The 17,783-nt window shown below is 39.4% G+C and overlaps 1 protein-coding gene across 2 annotated transcripts in view; it reads left to right on the top strand.

The window, feature by feature from the left end:
* cntn4 (contactin 4) overlaps window positions 1–17,783 on the top strand; it is a 155,354-nt gene that overhangs the window by 98,100 nt on the left and 39,471 nt on the right. For both annotated transcript variants that reach the window (XM_071493217.1, XM_071493216.1), the window contains exons 6-10: window positions 2,316–2,519; window positions 5,618–5,720; window positions 6,804–6,988; window positions 13,122–13,261; window positions 17,295–17,424. In XM_071493217.1, the coding sequence (XP_071349318.1) occupies window positions 2,316–2,519; window positions 5,618–5,720; window positions 6,804–6,988; window positions 13,122–13,261; window positions 17,295–17,424 (762 nt within the window). The remainder of the gene's footprint in view (window positions 1–2,315; window positions 2,520–5,617; window positions 5,721–6,803; window positions 6,989–13,121; window positions 13,262–17,294; window positions 17,425–17,783) is intronic.

Here is a 17,783-nt window from a genome sequence, read left to right as displayed (position 1 = left end):
GACAGAAAGGAAGGACGGAGGGAAGGAAGGTCTGGATCTCAAGTTTTCAAAATGTGTTTTTTGCCCATTTTGAAATACTCCGACACAATGAAGTGACACTGGGGAAAAGCTGACATTTAAACTCATTGATTTTAGCAGTCTGACAGGTACTTGCCAACATGACGACCCACTTCCTGTCAGTAATAAGTCACACCTTTGGTTGGTTTCATAACAGCATGTCTGTAGAACTCCTGTCACATTTTGAAAGTTTGAAACAGTGGAAAATTGTCCTGTCTTGATTCTGTTTTGATTGGTTTCTCACCAAAACTGTACAAAGTCAGTGAGCATAAAAAATGAGCAGTTAGCCTTAATTTCACACCTTTTCTGAAGCCATTCATTAGGTTGTGTGAAACAAACACCACCAATGTCAGTAAATTAAGCACAGAAGAATTAAGTATGTCAAATAAGCAATTGTGGATGAAGCAGGGATAATGACTGTGGGTTTAAATGTGTTCAGCCCTTTTTATACATTACAGTATCAGGTCGTCATGCACACTTAACATGTATTAGATATTACATGTTTTGCAATTTATATAATAATATAATTCAAGGAGCTAAGAAGGAACAGACGAGGAACTAATATCCACCAGGACTTCCTGAATAATAGGGATTAGATAGCAGATAATGATAAGTTAGTTGAGAACAGGCTTCTGGAGATCATTTTAATGAGCAGTATCTGATGATAAGTTTCTTAATACAGTATCTGTGAGTCTGCCTACTAACCAATCACTGCAACTAATGAATCCGTCCTGATTAGCTCCAAATGAGCTGCTAAATGCCACATAAAACCAATAACTAATCATTACTTTGTGATTGTGTGTATATACATACTCAGTTTGATGTTAGAGGCGCAGTACTTCTCATTGCCTTTAAATTAAGAGCATAGACAAAACACACGTGTAGTTGCAACAGGAAATATTCTACAAATCAGCTCTTATTTTTTTCTTTGAAACCGTTAGTTTAGTTGTGAAAGAAATGTGATCGTGAATAGCAGTAGCTTAGTGCTGAGTTAAAGGACCTCTTTGTAAGTTTTGTTGTCGCTACATAGCTAACGTTAGCATTGGCAGCTGTTTAGGCTAGAGGAAACGCTGTGAGTTCAGCATCAAACTTTGCTCCTCTGCTCACCAACAGCTGTCTCCAGAGCTGGGAAGCAACGCCAATGTTAGCTCTTGTCTCCATTACATCTTTTCCTCTACTGAAGTTAGCATGCTAACCAGCTAGCCCTGGCCCATCTCGTCACTTTCTGATAGCGACTCACTGTAGTCTCCAATCTGCCCTGAAGGCATAGCACAGCTCAGAGGGTGTATTATAACCTCTTGTGTTATGAAGACTACGACGGCCAAAACTCTTGTCAAGCAACAATCAACACCACCCACGGCAGAGAAAACAAATGAGCCCTTTTAAGGTAGTTTAAATGTTAGCAGCACACATTGCCTCAATGTTGAAAAGCTGGAAGCTTCAAGATGAGCTGTTGTTCCTGAAGTCTGGAGAAAAACTGAGAGTGTTATATTGTCTGTGAGTGATGGACTTAGCGAGCTTTAGCTTGGCAGTCGCCATAATAAAATGCTATTTCATTTGTCTGTTAGCTGGCCAGTATGTAATGGCTGCGTTAGCTAATGAAATGACAATGATATATGTAATTATTCATGCAACTATGATCTCATATACTCATTGGTTATTTTAGTTATTTATTATGAATGCTGGTTCTATGTCAGGTGGTTGTCATGTTGTCATAATGTTATCTGAGGGGACACAAAAACAAGTATCCTCGAGCCAGAACTATTTAGGAAGTACTTGTTATTCATTAATTAGCAACTCACCAATTAGCAACCCATTATTGGTTCCTTATGGGTTGATAAACTATTTAAGATTTTATGTACCTTATTGTGAACTGTTACCAATGGTCTTTGTTGTTGTGGTCTGACTGGTTGGCTGACTGGTTGGCTGTCTGGGGAACTTTGATTAGTCATGACAGCCCATGCCCTGGTGTCTCTGAAATCTCTAAGTGTGTATGCAGAACTCAGCACATGAAAAATGGTCATCAACCTCTCACAGACCCTATCATCAATTTTCACCTTAGCATGATACAGCTTTGTCACCATTTTCACCAGCCTCAGGAGGTCTAAAACTTTTCACACACCACACAACCAAAATATCTCAGTTCCCTCTACTTTGTTCAGTGACCGAAAAAAAAAAAAAAAACGAAACAAAGAAAACATAAAACAGTTTTTGTTTCATCACAATAAAAAAACTCTCTTTCTCCTCTTCATTGACAGATCTGATATTTTCCTGGATCTTTAACGAATACCCGACATTTGTGAAGCAAGACACTCGTCGCTTCATCTCACAGGAGACAGGGAATCTGTACATCGCCAAAGTGGAGCCCTCAGATGTTGGCAACTACACCTGTGTGGTGACCAACACCGTCACAAAGACCCGAGTCCAGGGTCCACCTGCTCCACTGGTGCTCCGCAGTGATGGTGAGCCCTGCTTTTGAACAGACCAGCTGCACTTAAAACATGTAAACATTATCAACCAGAGCACGGAAGACTGGTGGCTAGTTAGCTAAGAGGTTGGTTCAGGATAACTGAGCTGCATATCGTACTGGTAATCATCATAAATTAATCTACTAATTAGAGTATGCTTTCATTGGGCCGTTTCTTTGCATGCAAATGTTTCCTCTTAATTGTACTGAATTGGCCTAATCAAATCCATGTTTTTGCAGAATTTGTATTTGCACACAGACACTTCTCCATTAGACCTCTGTTACAGGAAGATTTGTGGTGCATCTCTACTCTTATAGAGTTTTTGTGCAAACAAAATTGTCCTCCTACGACTTTCGTGTTTGGATGTTGTTTTTCTCCTGTTTTTCGTCATGATTTCATTAGTACTAAAAATGCAGCTCATCCATTCTGTGCTGAGATCTCCTGGGATGATTTAATACGGCAGTGCTGAAAATTAGTACCAGTCCTGGTCAAAGAACAAGCCAAACTTGTTTCTTTGGTATCTGAAAATAGGACAAGTCGTTTTAAGGAATACAAATGAAATTCAAAGGTTAATTATCTCATTGTTCGCTAATTTCAGCATGTCCTTTAACATGTGGATCTGATGCTTTAGGCTAGCCTTATCAAGGCACTCCACAGGAAAGGTCATTGTCAGCAAGTAATCTAATTGTAGGGTTCTGTCCCAGAAGCAAGGTCCTTACCGTTTCTAATGTAATGCAGCAGAAGAAATATGAAGCTAAATGTAATTTATAATGTAGTTTATGTAGGTTTTTAACATTAATTATAGCTGATCTGATATAATAAGATACATCTCTTATCAAACAGCTTTCTTAAACTAAATTAATATTAGTTTAAGTGGTGATGCTTTATTTTAACTCCACATTTAGCCTTTATAAGCAGTTTATAAACACTTACTAAGTGTTTAACTCATAATAATGTAGTAGATTCAAACATTTTTGTCAACAACTATAACTCCCCCTACGAAACAGCTCTTATTGTGTTATAATACAGTCATAAATTCCTCACACATTTCTTCATATCACTCACAACTGTAGTCTGGGTGATTCTGGATTCCCAAGGCAGATACTGTACCAACATATAGATGCATTAGCCAGTGTTCTCCTCTTTCACATTAACATAAATACACCTATAATATATATTTTTTTCAAGACTTCCTCAAATGTGGTTATTAAGGAATTGTGACTGAGATAAGCTGTAGGGGGATCATATTTCATTTGACAAATTTGAGAAATTGCCCCCCAAAAACAGTATCTAATTACAACTATGCAATATTATATTTAAATAAGTACTTATTTATTGTTTTGTTTACAAATTGATACACATTATAGTAAGTTGTTAATTGTTGAACTACTTGTAAATAATAACAGGGAATGTTAAAATAAAGTGTTTGTATTAATATTAGTAGTGGCAATACTATTATTAATTTTACACGTATACATGGAGAATCAAGTGTTAGGACAGGAAGCATTTAAAAAAGTGCATAACATTGTGCTACAGTAACAGCTTTCCCACACTCTTAAATATAATTGTAGCTGTGATGTAGTTATATAGGGCCTCGCGTATAAATTCAGTAACAGAATAAAAAGAGAGGAAAAAGTGATTTTCAGGGGAATTACCTGACATACTTCAAATCATAGCCTATGTCACATAATACAGTAAATGTTCTGGAGATAGCACATACTGTTTAAAGAAAAAACAGCCAATTGAGTTGTCTACGTGCTTTTAGCTATTAACAGTAATAATAATGTATAGTACTTAAACTAACAATAGGGGTGTGTCCTCTGAAAATAAATTCTCAGAGACCGTGAATATCTGGTGTGATTTTTTTTTTTGCTTTTTTTCTTCCCTACTTCCTTCCTTCCTTCCTTTCCTCACCACACCTTTATTTCACCAAGCACAGACAACAAAAGCCCCACCTCACAGTCATGGGGGCTCAAGTAGACAGGGGGTAGGCAGGCACATTAAACAGGTGTCCCCTACAAAAGGTTATGGTATGAGACAATTACCCGTCCACTTCCACCTGTCTACTCTCACATGTGTGATAGTGCTGTGCTTACATTCCAGTATGAGACAGTTGTGATAAGGATCTGAATTAGCTTTCACAGTCACTCAGGGAACCATCCTGATAACACATGCCTCACCAAATCAACGAGATGAAATTGGTCTGTTTCCTCCATCTCCAGAGCTATTTGTTCAACACAGCCCTGAATTACAGCAAAAGGGGGGGGGGGGGGGGGGGGGGGTTTTGTCACACTGGCGGATGAGAGTGGATTAAAATACCATATTGTGCACCCAAGGCTGAGAGCTGGCACAGTTTGGTGAAATTAAAGCGTACACAATTACAAATTAGTTGATGTGGTTTACCTTAGTGTCATTTAAGGAGAAGAATACAGTAGCCTACACGTGTGCCTTTCCAGTGACGTTAGACAGCCCAGTCTTGATTTATGAATAAGTCACTCCCGAAGCTAGAAAAAACAGAGAGCCCACATTCCCGTCTTCTCCTTTATCCTGAGAATTTTAGCATGCACAGCAGCAATATTATAATCCACCAGAGCTGCTTCACCAACAGTGAATGGGAGGCTTTGTAGACACAGTGGCAGTACCCAGGGGGATTTTATGGGCCCATTTTCTGGTTCACAGCTGTTAGCACTACAACAAGATGAAACTCATCTGGATGTAAAAGCTCAAACCATGTATGAATTCTCAAAGTTGTTTTTTTTCCATTCAACATCAGTGTGTTGCATGTCCACTGGAGAGCTGTGTTTTGGCTTCTTTTTCTCATTATTTTCAATGGGTGAGCGTTCTGTGACAGCGCTGAGAGCGGAGCGTGATTCTGCTGCTCAGATCGCACAGCGGTGGAGGTTGAAAAACATTTCAGCTTATAGTGAAAAGACGGCTGCACTTGAAAAAGGTTTTCAGTAGTTTTTGTAGCAACAGCAGAAGCCACAATTTGTGTTTTTTTATTTAGTTTTTTTTTTTGTCTGAGTTGTTTAACTTGAATCAGAAATAGAACTTTTTTTTTTTTCTTTTTCTCATTTGCATTTCTCTTTCAGGTGTGATGGGTGAATATGAGCCAAAGATTGAAGTTCAGTTTCCAGAGGTTGTTCATGTTGCCAAAGGATCCACTGTAAAGCTGGAATGCTTCGCCCTGGGAAAGTAAGCCAGCTCTCAGTCAAGCTTAACACACCAAATAGCATATAAAAGGAAAAATGTTACTAGAAAAACACTGGGATACATTTTTTTTTCATGTGTTTTTCTCAACTTTGCTGCAATCCCCATGTGTTTCAAGCCAGGCTAGTGGCTCTCAGTATAGTTACACACATTTATGATGTCTGTATACTGATCAAACCTACTGTAAACAGGGATGCAAATAGTGCACTCTCCAGAGGCAGATCATGTACAGTGCATGTATGCATACATGTCAATGTACAGTTTATACAGCTGGCTTAGTTTTATATTTGATATACAGTATCTGATGTTTATTCTGTATATACTATACTGTCGATCCCATGGAATAGCCATGGAACTGATATATTTATGGGGTAAAAAATAAATGTTCTAAGTCTCAACAAGACTATTTAAGGTTAATATGACCACAGTGGCCAATAATCTTGTAAATTTAGCGAAATTTGAGACATGAAATTTGAATACTTTTTGGGCCATGAGCTGTAACATTACTTGTTATTTTATAAATGATGGACAAGTGATTTCATGCTTGTCTAAAGGACAGTCTGCTAATAATTGGGCTTGTCAAGTTTGACCATTCAGAAATGTTGCAGTTAAAATTCAGCACTAAGTTAGGAATGAAGAAATTCAGTCTAGTAAACATATTGAAAGTTACCTTTTGGGAGTCTTGTTTCAAACAATGATCAATAGAACAATCACTTGATACCTCAAGATTTTCTGCACAAACCTGTTTGTCACTTTTGAAAAATAGAAAAGAATTAGAGGCAAATAATATGCAAAAAAATGAATAAATAAATAAATCACATAGTGTTAATTTTTGCATTTTTGTAGCACCACAATGCTTCCTTTATGTTATGTTGTTGTGACACATTTTTCCTTTATTTTAAAAATTGCAGCTCCGGTGATTTGGATATCGCATTTGGCCGTATTGTCATTTCAATATTGATGAAATGTTCAGCCCTAATAGGAATCACAGATAACTATAGCAATAAGTCATTCACAAAAATTTGAAAGCTATTTCTTTCGGAAGGTTAAACTTCTCTGTTCTCACAGCCCAGTGCCCTTTATAACCTGGAGGAGAGTGGACGGCGTACCCTTCCCCAGGAAAGTGGACATGAGGAAAGCCAGCGGTGTCCTGGAAATCCCATATTTCCAGCAGGAGGACGCCGGCACGTACGAGTGTGTGGCCGAGAACTCCAGGGGAATGAACACAGTCAAAGGAAAGCTCTCTTTCTATGGTAGGTGATCCTGTTGTGCATGAATATTTGACCAGCGTACACCACATCTGTCAGAGCTGCTCAGACTGAGAGGCAGCAAAAGCAGATACAACCAGTGCTCTAAAGCTGCCAGTGGCTCATGTGGCATACATGAGGAGGGAGGTTCGTTTTAACAGCACATCAAAATGATTAAAGGCTGTCAGCCATGATGCCTCTAATATTTTGATCCAGATTAAAGGAGTGATGCGGATGAGGCTGAGCCCTTGGATACGACCTTGTTGGTGAGCCTTGTATTGGGTTCCACCAGATGGCATCATGATTGACATCCAACTTGACTGGAGATCAAAGCCGTTAAATGTACTATACATAGACCAGTGGCACATATGTCAGGGACATAATCTGCACCGCAGCATCTGGATCGACAGGAAGGGGGTTAGTAGATTGACTCATTGTTGCTGATAGTCCCGTGATTGTAGTAACACCCACTGGGTTCAGATACTAGAAGTCCTGATAACCACTGACTGGGGTGTGAAGCCTCCTTCAGTCCAAAGTTAAAGCTCCACAATCAGAGAGGCGATTATCTGCTCCCATGGAATGATGGCTAGTGCAGATTTAAATACATGTTTAAAGGACAGCAGGGGGGTTTCCTCTTGAAAGGGCATTTTAGAAGCTATCTGTTTATTTTACTATGATATTTAAGATATTTTAGTTTAGCAGGATAAAAATCCTACAACTACAGCTAAATATGTGACATTTTGCAGTGAAACAACCAACGCTGGTAAACACGTTATATTTGTGTTTGACATTTACATTATATTCATGTGTAATGTGGCAGATTATCAGAGTTTCAGTAAACAGCATTAAAATATGGAAGTCTGATATTTTTGCAAATCCCACAATTATAAATTCTAAAATGCATTATTGTGATTAATCTTTCAAATAAAATGTTATGTGATTTCATTGTTCCTATAGACACCCCTGTTTATAGAAGCTCAATTCAATAGTAAGCTATTACCCAAGTTGGTCCAGCGTTCTTTTGCCCATATTATAGTAGCTGTGCTGTTTTTCCTCTATGTTCACCTGTTTTCTGCTCTAATAAGACAAGAAACCTGAACAAGTCAATATTGTCCATTGTTTATTTGTATAGAGAAAAAATAGGATTTGGATACAGGAGCATTACAATGGAAATAGTCCAGTAAATATATTTTGCAGGGAAAAGCATCTCTAAACAACAAGACAAAGTGCTGTAGAGAAGATGTAAAAAGGTATAAAGACAAAATATAATAGAAACAGGGCAATATAACAAAATATACAAATAAGATTTACAGTATATGTGTCTTTTAGTGAGAACAATAGTGTCTCAAACCATGGTTTCTGGGAGTGTTGTCAGTGTGTATATTATTTCCCCCACAGTGAAATACACAAAAGAAAATTGAAAGTTGAAAATTAAAACTAATTAAAGATGACAATGGAACAGCTCCAGGAACACCTCAAAAAACAAAATTAATGATTTTAAGTTTTTAGGTAAACACTTTGCTGTACCAAGTATCTGAAGCCAAATGTAGAATTAGTCAGAATTAGTGGAGCATAAGATTCTTAATTTCATAACTTTTCACACTGAGGCTGATTAAAATGAATCCTGTAAGTCTGTCCCAGGGGAGCAGACTTCTGCTAATATTTGAGTGAACTTTTTCAGACTATGTTTGGAGTGAAGTGATATTTCCAATGTTTTTCACAATGACCAATTTAGGCATGTTAATATTTGATTGGCTCAGAGGGTGGATGTGTCCATGCCAACACGTTTTCTACTTTGTATCATGCTGCTAAAAAAGAGTCAATGGAAGCTTTTTCACCACCCAGAGTGTAGGTAATCGGTAGTAAACTAACCAGCCAACAGTGATTTAAAATGAAAACCTGCAATAGCTACCTCATGTCTCCAGTCTTACATTATTAGATTATTGATACTGATACATCAGTGGATTAGCAGCATTTTACTGTTGTAGCAGGTGGAGGTGGAGCCAGTTTGTGAAAATCAAATGTGAAATCAAGGGGAGAGGGGGAACTGCAACACTGGTGGGACTACGGAATATAAAACTGTTGATATTGGATGCAAAAATATTGTTTTTCTTTATTTATTTTCCATAAACAAGTAATTTCCTAAAGTTACTTGTCTTTCCGTCTTTGATCTGTTACTGTGTATAGTTTTTTAAATGTAAATACAGATTTTACATGCCAATAAATTATTTGGTTGACAGCATTAAAAAGTCTTTTTTGTTTTGAAGGGGTGATGGGATTTTGTGTCCCTGCCAGTGTTGAGACCAAACCTACACCCTATACTATGATATACATTAATGATATTGACATGAGTTTGTTGGATAAATTAATCTCATTCCATTTATATTTTAATAATATTTAGAGCTGTTGAGGTTTGCCAGGCTCTAATTGATGTGTTGAACAACCCGTGGTTTTCCTCGCAGCTCGAGGACCAGCTCTCTTTGCCTCCTTCTGATTTTCTCCCCTTCAAATCACGTTGTGTCAGCTGTCAGAAATAACTCATTTGGGGTATTAAACAATTTGTCATTATTTACAACAGCCCGCTTGAGCTTTTAGCCTCAGTCACCACACCAGCCCAGGAGCATGCTGGGATCTACCGAGGCTTGATTAGTCCTTCTGAGCTGCTGGTCGCCTCTGGTTTTTGATATGTTTTGTCAGTCTCTCTGTCTGTCTCTCTCTCTCGTTCCGTCCTGCTGCCTGCAGACAAGTGATAAAAATCAGTAATCTTATTTTGAACTCCCTGTGAATTAAGCCTTTGAGACATTCGTCAGCACCGTAAGCCAATGGGCGGATCGATAAGGGTATCTCTTGTACAGCCAAGCAACACTTGGTGCACAGTGGACAGAGAGCCGGGCTTCGTGTTAGACAGGAAGAGCTGAAGGTGTTAGTTCATGGTGGCACTGTGGTCATTGTTAAAACATTTTCACACCTTTCATGTCAATGTTAATGTACCAAGATACAAAAATGCAGCTTTTTTCCTCCCTCTTATACTGAAACCATAATGTGTTTCAAGTTTCTGTTGACTGGATATGATGGAGCTGCATTTCATATTTACAATCGTGTTTTTTAAATTTTAGATTTCTCCATCTTCATCCTGTCCCGATGTGCTTATTCATAGGATAGTAAAAGTATTAACTGAAATGAGAATTTATTATCTGTACTGCCTTAGAATCTCATTTGTGATTTTAAGCTGGGGTGAAATTACAGTCATTATATCTTAATGCAAAAGAAGTTCTTCCCCGTTTGTCATAAATCTCTGCACTGGAGGCAGTTTTCAACGAACTCCTAACCAAAGACAAGTGGTTTTGTTAAATTTCCATCTCTGGAAGAAAAGCTCTGAAAAGAAATGGCCCTTTGTCTGCTTGTTGATGTTGATATTACTCAGAGGGAGAGTAAAAGCAGAGCTGTGACAGGTTAGTTTCCCTGTTGTAGTCACATTTGTGTTTCTGCAGACTTACCGCTGCATTATCTTATAGTGATTTCACTGATAAGGCAAATTCCCATCTTTACTCTGCTAGAGCCACTTGACGTTTGGCCTGATTGTGTGTGTGCCCAGCCCGGTGCAGGCAGAGATGGGCTGCCTGCTTCCATTTGGTGAGCGGTGACTGAGAGTCAATACGCTCAGCGTGGGTGAGGGATAGAGTGAGGGACCCTGACAGTAAAGGGGGGAAAAAAACAACAACAATGCAGTCTTGAAAGGTGCAGTGGGTGGGGCAGCTCAGCAGGGCTTTGATGGAGGATTGCAGAAGCATGAATGGACTTGATGCTAAATGACTGGCGACGGTAGAGTGTTATAGAGTAAATTTCTGCCATCTTTCCTAGTGGAGTCCTCATCCAGACGGTGCACATAAAGACAAATACCACAAAAGTCAAGCGTAGCCGTGCATTACAAAGCTTGCACTGATTAAAAAATGCTTTTATTGTGTAGAGTAAAGACAGTGTGGATGTTGCTTCACACAGATGGAGAAGCTTTCAGTCAAAGGAAATTGGAACCCTTTTTACCGTTTGCACAGATAGCAACAGCATAGCCTCAGCCAACCTTGTGCAGCAGCCTTGGCTACCAAAGCAATTTTAGAGACCTTTAGTCCAACACATGATCCACTATGCAGGACCTGGGCATAAATACACAAGACCACACAGATACCCCGTTCCTTTTTTTCAGTCAGTCTTCTAGACCTCTTTCAATCTTCTCTCTGTGTTTCTGAACGCCCACATATGCACACACTCTGGCTCACACATCGCCCAAGCTGTAAAGCACAGAGACAGTGTGGGGATGTATTTGCAGTTTTTGAATTTTTTGCCGTGTTGTCCTGCTTTATACTCAAAGGCAAAATACTGTATAGCAGAAGCCAATTAGAGCAGGATGTGTGCTGTTACTGAAAGACCTCCGCAAAGGTCAGTCCTTGAGAGTGGCATTAGGTGAGGACTGTGGAATGGAAAAGTGCGGTCAACCATTACTCTTGTCCTGCCACTGGCCTTGTGTGATATAGGATGATAGCAGCTTGACCTACACATCATCCAAAATGTACAGAGCGTTACACCGAGAGAGCTTCCCTGATCTAGTTTTATGTACCACTTTTTTTGGCTTAATCATTAACCAGCCTTGAGTTACTTGCATGACGCAGCAAGAATCAATTCTCCTCCTGTATAACTCCACCATCATTTACTTGGATGGTATTGAAGGGAGAGATTTTATAGCACCAGTAGCCACCATAATGTATATGGATCTGGTTTTCATCATCTTTGTTCTATTAAAAGCTCACGGGGAGAACTGAAAGACGCCATGAAAGCAACTAAATGTGCAGTAAAGGTGGGATTCAGAGTCACTGTCACTGAAACTCAGCACAGAGGACTGGAAGCTACTGTCACTCCTAAATCATCTGACTGGTCTTTTAATAAAAGCAGCTAGGTTTAATGTCATTTCCCGTTTTTATTTTCATTTCAATCTACCAAATAACATATTAAGGATAACTTAACTTGAGCTAACATTATCAGAAACGGTTTGTATTTTGCTGTTTTAGTGAATGAATCTGACTCATCTTATTTATTAATTAATTAATTAGTCTATTTATTTATTTCAGTCACTATATACAGTGTTTTTAGTGGTGCTACCATTGTTTTTGAGCTGTATCAAATGTTCTACTGACTGTTTAGATGCAGCTTGAGCACTTGCCATTGTTGATATCGTCATTAGTAGTTTTACTGTTGTTCCTTACTCTTGTTGCCTTTTGACCTGATTTGAATTTACATTATTATTCTTTTGCATTATGATGTAATGTTTTCTTAAGTGGACCCCAGGAAGAGTAGTTGCTACCTTGGTGGTGGCTAATGGGGATCCAAATAAATGAATAAATAAATAAATCAACTAGAGACCTGATACTTGATGATAAATAAAACCTCCATTCACCAAGAGTACTGTCCTTCACAGTATATTATCTTTGACTGATGCTGAATTAAAGCAACATTTGGGGGAAATACTGTGTAGCAGTCATTCTTTTGAGAATAACAATATTTTTTTTTACCTGAAAAACATGCAGAGGAAATAGACTAGTCCCTGTCGTCTCTCCTCGTAGGCTGCAAACAGAATCTGAATTTCAGCACTTACTGAACTGGCAATTGATGTCCTTTATCAATCTCCCATATCATGCTTTTTTAAAGATGTTTTCACATGCCTAAATTTAATGTTTTATTATGTGCTGTCATGTACGATTGCTGTAGTTGTTCTTTTTTATATTCTCTCTGAGCAAATTTCCACCAGCGGCAATAAAGTTTTCGTTCATTCATTCATTCTTTCATTCAAAACCTTCCAACAATAATATTTCAACTCAATCCAGGGCTAAAAAGTATGTAAAGTGCTTGGAGTTGCTCCAAGATCTTAACCAGAGTGAGCACATGGTGACAGCTGGACAGTGAGACGACTCTGTCTAGAGATTTTAGTGACTTCGTCAGACTCAAGCTGTAAAATCTTGACATATTTTGGATCCCAGTGAGAATTATGCCCCTTGCTAATTTATCATTTCCTCACAGCCAAATTATTTTGTCACTATCAAAACTTTCCAGTTCACTCTCACATTTTTTTTTTATATATATATATTTCCAGCCCCTCCTCAACTCATTGAGAAACCCCAAGATGTGCAGAAGCTCATCGACGACTCGCTGGTGTGGGAGTGCAAAGCCACGGGGAAGCCCAAGCCGTCTTACAGGTGGATGAAAAATGGAGAGAACCTGGAATCTGCTGAGGTGAGACCTGCCACGCACTAGCACGTCTTCTGAGCTGCAGATAAAGTTCTGCTTCCAGTGTGAGACGTTCAACAGCAGCTTTGGCACAGATGTTTTCTTGCATCCTCGCTGCTGCTGCTGCTGCTGCTGAATGAAGAATGTGAGCAACCATGTCCTGTATTTTCAAAGCTTTATTGTGCTGCTTGTTCGAGCTTTACTGACTAATTACCACACATTATCGTCTTCTTCATTACAACGCGGTGCCTCCAGTGTTGCAGTACATTATGTTATTCAATTCTGTGCAACGGCATTTATTTCAAAGGAATTAGACTGTGTCTGCTGTGCTTTGCAGTGCTTACAGACTAAACTGTGAACAGGCCAAGTATTTCACACTAGTCTGCGAAGCACAGTGATGTAAGAGCTGCCGTAATCTTCTGTTAAATCTCTCCTCACGGAGTGCTGTTATTAATCCTTTGCCACCAAAAGGGAAAAACTAAGATTCTCTATATAAACAGTGCGTCCTATGTTTGTTTTATCTCCCTCTCAATTCCCATTATGGGTATTATGATGACTCCAGACATCCTACTTGTACATGTAACTTTCTGTTCTGCTTTGTTCCTTCGTTATGTTGGGTTATTATTTTGGATGCTTTATTCAGGTTGTTTAGAAAAGATTGATTGGACACTCAGGCGCAGCTTCCACCTGATAAATAAACAGGCATTATGTTAATTTGCTTCATTATGCAAAAAAGGCGACAAACACACCAGGGGTTATCGATCAGTACTTGAAAGTTATACATGTCGTCAGAATGAACCCAGTCTGTCATTATATTAGCAGAGACAAGACCCTGCACAGCAAAGCCTCTGTCTCATTAAAACAAACAGATCTGACTTTGCTATCAGGGAAGAATAATCAACAATCTGTGTAGCTGCTGGCGTTTTTTATCCAAACCTTTTATAGTGGTAACACTCTTGTGATTTTTGGGCACTAAACAAAACAACCCAACTGTTTTTAAGTGTTTAAAAAAACAGGTAGTTTCTTAAGGCATTGTAGTATGTATCATTTCTCATTTTGATAATGGGACCTTACTCCCACTTCTCTCTCATTTCACTGTCGACTGAATAAATTCAAATGAAAGCACTAGGGCTTTAAAACAATCCTCAAAAACCCCACACAGCCATCTGGATTCATACTTTATGATTTAAGGTTGCAATGGCTGTGTTGACTTTTGTGCCACAGATTTCCCCACTTAACGTTTGACATAATAAATGGATATATTCAGACTGCCTGGGTGAGTGGATTAATCAGCAAAGGTGTTACATTGTGTGAAATGCCACCATTAACCACAGTGGCTTAATGAGTGGAAGAAGGAAAGGTCAATGATGTAAGGAGCAGTGGGGGGAGGATGCACCATTTGTTGTTATTTATTACAGTGAATCAATTGAGACCTTTCTGATTGTGTAGTTCACTGGAACTTGTTTCTGCTGACAATTTTTCTAACTTTGAGCACCTGATGTAGAGCAATCAACCCATAAAAATAAAAATAAATCACAAAGCCTAAATTATTGGACATATCTGTTGTTGGAAATACTGGCTACGCAATAGAGTGGATTTCTAGGTTGTCATGATATGTAAAGGTCCCATATTTTACACTTAATTTGTTTTAATATTGAAATTTTTTATATCCATAAGAAGATATTTTTGTGCTTTTAATAACAAAAAACCATCTCAGTGAAGTTTTACATCTCTCTCAAGAGAGACTCTGAGCCTCTCTTCTGATTGGCTGATTGTTTTCTGAGCGGTTGAATAAAATACAACAGATAGATAGATAGATAGATAGATAGATAGATAGATAGATAGATAGATAGATAGATAGATAGATAGATAGATAGATAGATAGATAGATTCTAGTGTTGCACTCTAATGACAGCAGCTTTCAAACTGGTTTTACAGTTATTGTGTTCTTTGTTGGACAGACAGCAAACATGCTGCTGCAGTGCGACTGTTTCCCAGGCAGCACTTACAGATTATGAGACTCATGGTGTTGCTTTTTATTACCATCCAATGTCAAAATAGTGATGGTTTATTGGAATGCTTTGTTTCTTGTGGCTATTTTCATCTTGAGGACCTCTCTCTCTCTCTCCCTCTCTCTCTCTTCTTTATTGACAATGGCTGCAGGATTAAGTGACTGTGCAATTAAAGGGAAACTCCAGCATGAAACAGGATTTAGTCCATCTAAAGGAGTAGGGGACCACCATACAGATGGCTTATGTAGTGCACTTGAACTGAGTTCACTTATTCCCATTAGGACTCTAATGTCAAAGTGCGAAGTGAATTTCAAGAATGAATGATGTATTTGCAGCAACATCCACCACATTCTGATAAGGAGAAAGGAGGTGGTTTGTATTTCCTGCCCTCCCCAAGTTATTCAGCTCAAGTGGAGCAAACAGGCTGAGCTTTTTGTTCTTGCTTGTTGCAAAGCCATAGCTGAGCTGAGTTCATGTGTACTTGTAGTTCTTTCTTACTCATGCATGTGCAGTAAATTAATCAATAGTCTGTCAATAGAATTAGCAGATTTCTTCCACAGTTCTACCCCAGTGAGCACCAATAATGACTTGTTGTTGAGATTTTTCTTTCATTGTTTATGACATCAAACTTTTGAGATTAAAATCAAGCTGATCTCATTTATTAGTTGTTTTTGTTTCTTTTGCATCTTTGCAATTGAAGAGGAGTAGTAAAAAGATTATTTCCACATTTTTTCTTAAACCCACAACAGTGGATTGATATTGTTATGATGCTGTGTTATAAAATGTAGCTTGTTTAAATTTTACAGCTGTTTTACAGTCATCAGTAATTCTGTGGAACAGAGCTGTAGATAGCAGTCGAATTCAAGACACTCACTTTTCTAAACCATTAAAGTCATTTCCTTCATTGTTTTACATGTTTTCGCAGTTTTAATGTCAAACGAATCAACCCCGTGTTGCTGGGAAATGACATTGCCAATCATTTTCATTCAGCATAAGGCGTACAGATGGTCCCCCCAGGTCCCCGCATGAAAAACTGCTGATTTGAGAGGAACGTCATGCTTAATTAATAGCAGCCGTAAACAGGAGTGCTCTCCACGCACAGACTGATATACGCCACCATTTGCCTCCCTTGCCAGCAGGGATGTTCGTCCCCACACATCCAGAGCTTCCAAGCGTTATGGAAATTCAGGCACAACCTGCTCAAACACAGGATTAGTTTGTGATCTTTCACTGAGGACAGTCTCTCTTTTCATGTGACACTACCTTAATCCCCCGCAACTGGAGCTCAGGCTGCTGAGACAACCCCTATGGAAATGGGCTCTAATGACATTATGGGTGAGCCCGAGGAAAACACAGGAGATGAAGGGCACGAGGTGGCAGAACCTGACACAGCTGCATAGAGATGTATGAAAACTGCTCAAGGATTTAATACTATAGTGAAGGAGCTGAGCGAGAACCCAGGTTCAGAGAGATAAATGTATATTGAGGATTAAATGCACTGATCCAACTGAGTTTTTAGTTCATCAGGCCCGGCCGTCCTTAAATAGATCTTAATTTGATGGCTCAGTGACGAGCAAGATTTCCCCCGCAGGCAGGCAGGCAAGAAACGATAGCCCAAACAGATGAAGAGGAGGTACAGCATGACCATGTACACAGCACTTAGTATGTATAGGGCATACCTATCAGAAAAGCAATTTTCACAATGCAGTCTACCTCAGATGTTACGATACCCCCCCCCCCATCCCCTCTTCCTGCTGAAGGGGAAACAGGCCCTGTGGTGCAGTCAGAGATATAAATAGGGCATGGTTTTATTTCACTCTCATAAACATGCAGATTGATTAGGGTCATTTTCTGCTAGCCTGCCTCCATCCACCCAAGCCTTTCCCTCCATTAGTGATGAAAACCTAGATTTATTGCCACGTCTGTCACTTCCAGACCATAATTCACCGCTGCACTGGCTGCCTGTTTTTATGTAGATGAGCGCTGGGAATAAGGTATATTAAAGGCATGTGTCTCTATGTCCATAGGAGCGCATACAGGTTGGCAATGGGGCGTTGTCAATCAGTCGCCTGACCCTGTCCGACACGGGAATGTACCAGTGTGTGGCTGGGAATAAGCATGGCGAGGTCTACTCCAACGCAGAGCTCCGAGTTATAGGTAAGACACTGGCTGGTGTGAGTGTGTGTGTGTGTGTGTGTGTGTGTGTGTGTGTGTGTGTGTCACGCATGCGTGCATACAGTATGAGTGTTGGCATGGAGATGTGTGCGCAAGCACATATTTGTCCGTATTTGTTGTCAAGTTTGCTCCGTCTTCTTCCTCTGCTGAATAGCAGCGGCCGACCTCCGGCCTCTCTGTTATTGGCCACTAATTGAACAGCATTAATTATTAGATGAATGCGTCCGGCTGACAGTGATGTATGCCAGAGCTGCTCTGTTCACCAGCCTCACCCATCTGCCCCATCAAGCCTGTCACTTTCCACTCTGGGCTGGCAGCAGCTCTCATTCACTGTTCAACCC

The sequence above is a fragment of the Trachinotus anak genome, unplaced genomic scaffold (genome assembly GCF_046630095.1).
Source record: "Trachinotus anak isolate AG129_WGS33_773 ecotype Australia unplaced genomic scaffold, CSIRO_AGI_Tana_v1 ptg000013l, whole genome shotgun sequence".
Lineage (NCBI taxonomy): Eukaryota > Metazoa > Chordata > Actinopteri > Carangiformes > Carangidae > Trachinotus > Trachinotus anak.
The sequence above is the reverse complement of the archived record's forward strand: the minus strand, read 5'-3'. Positions and strand labels throughout refer to the sequence as shown.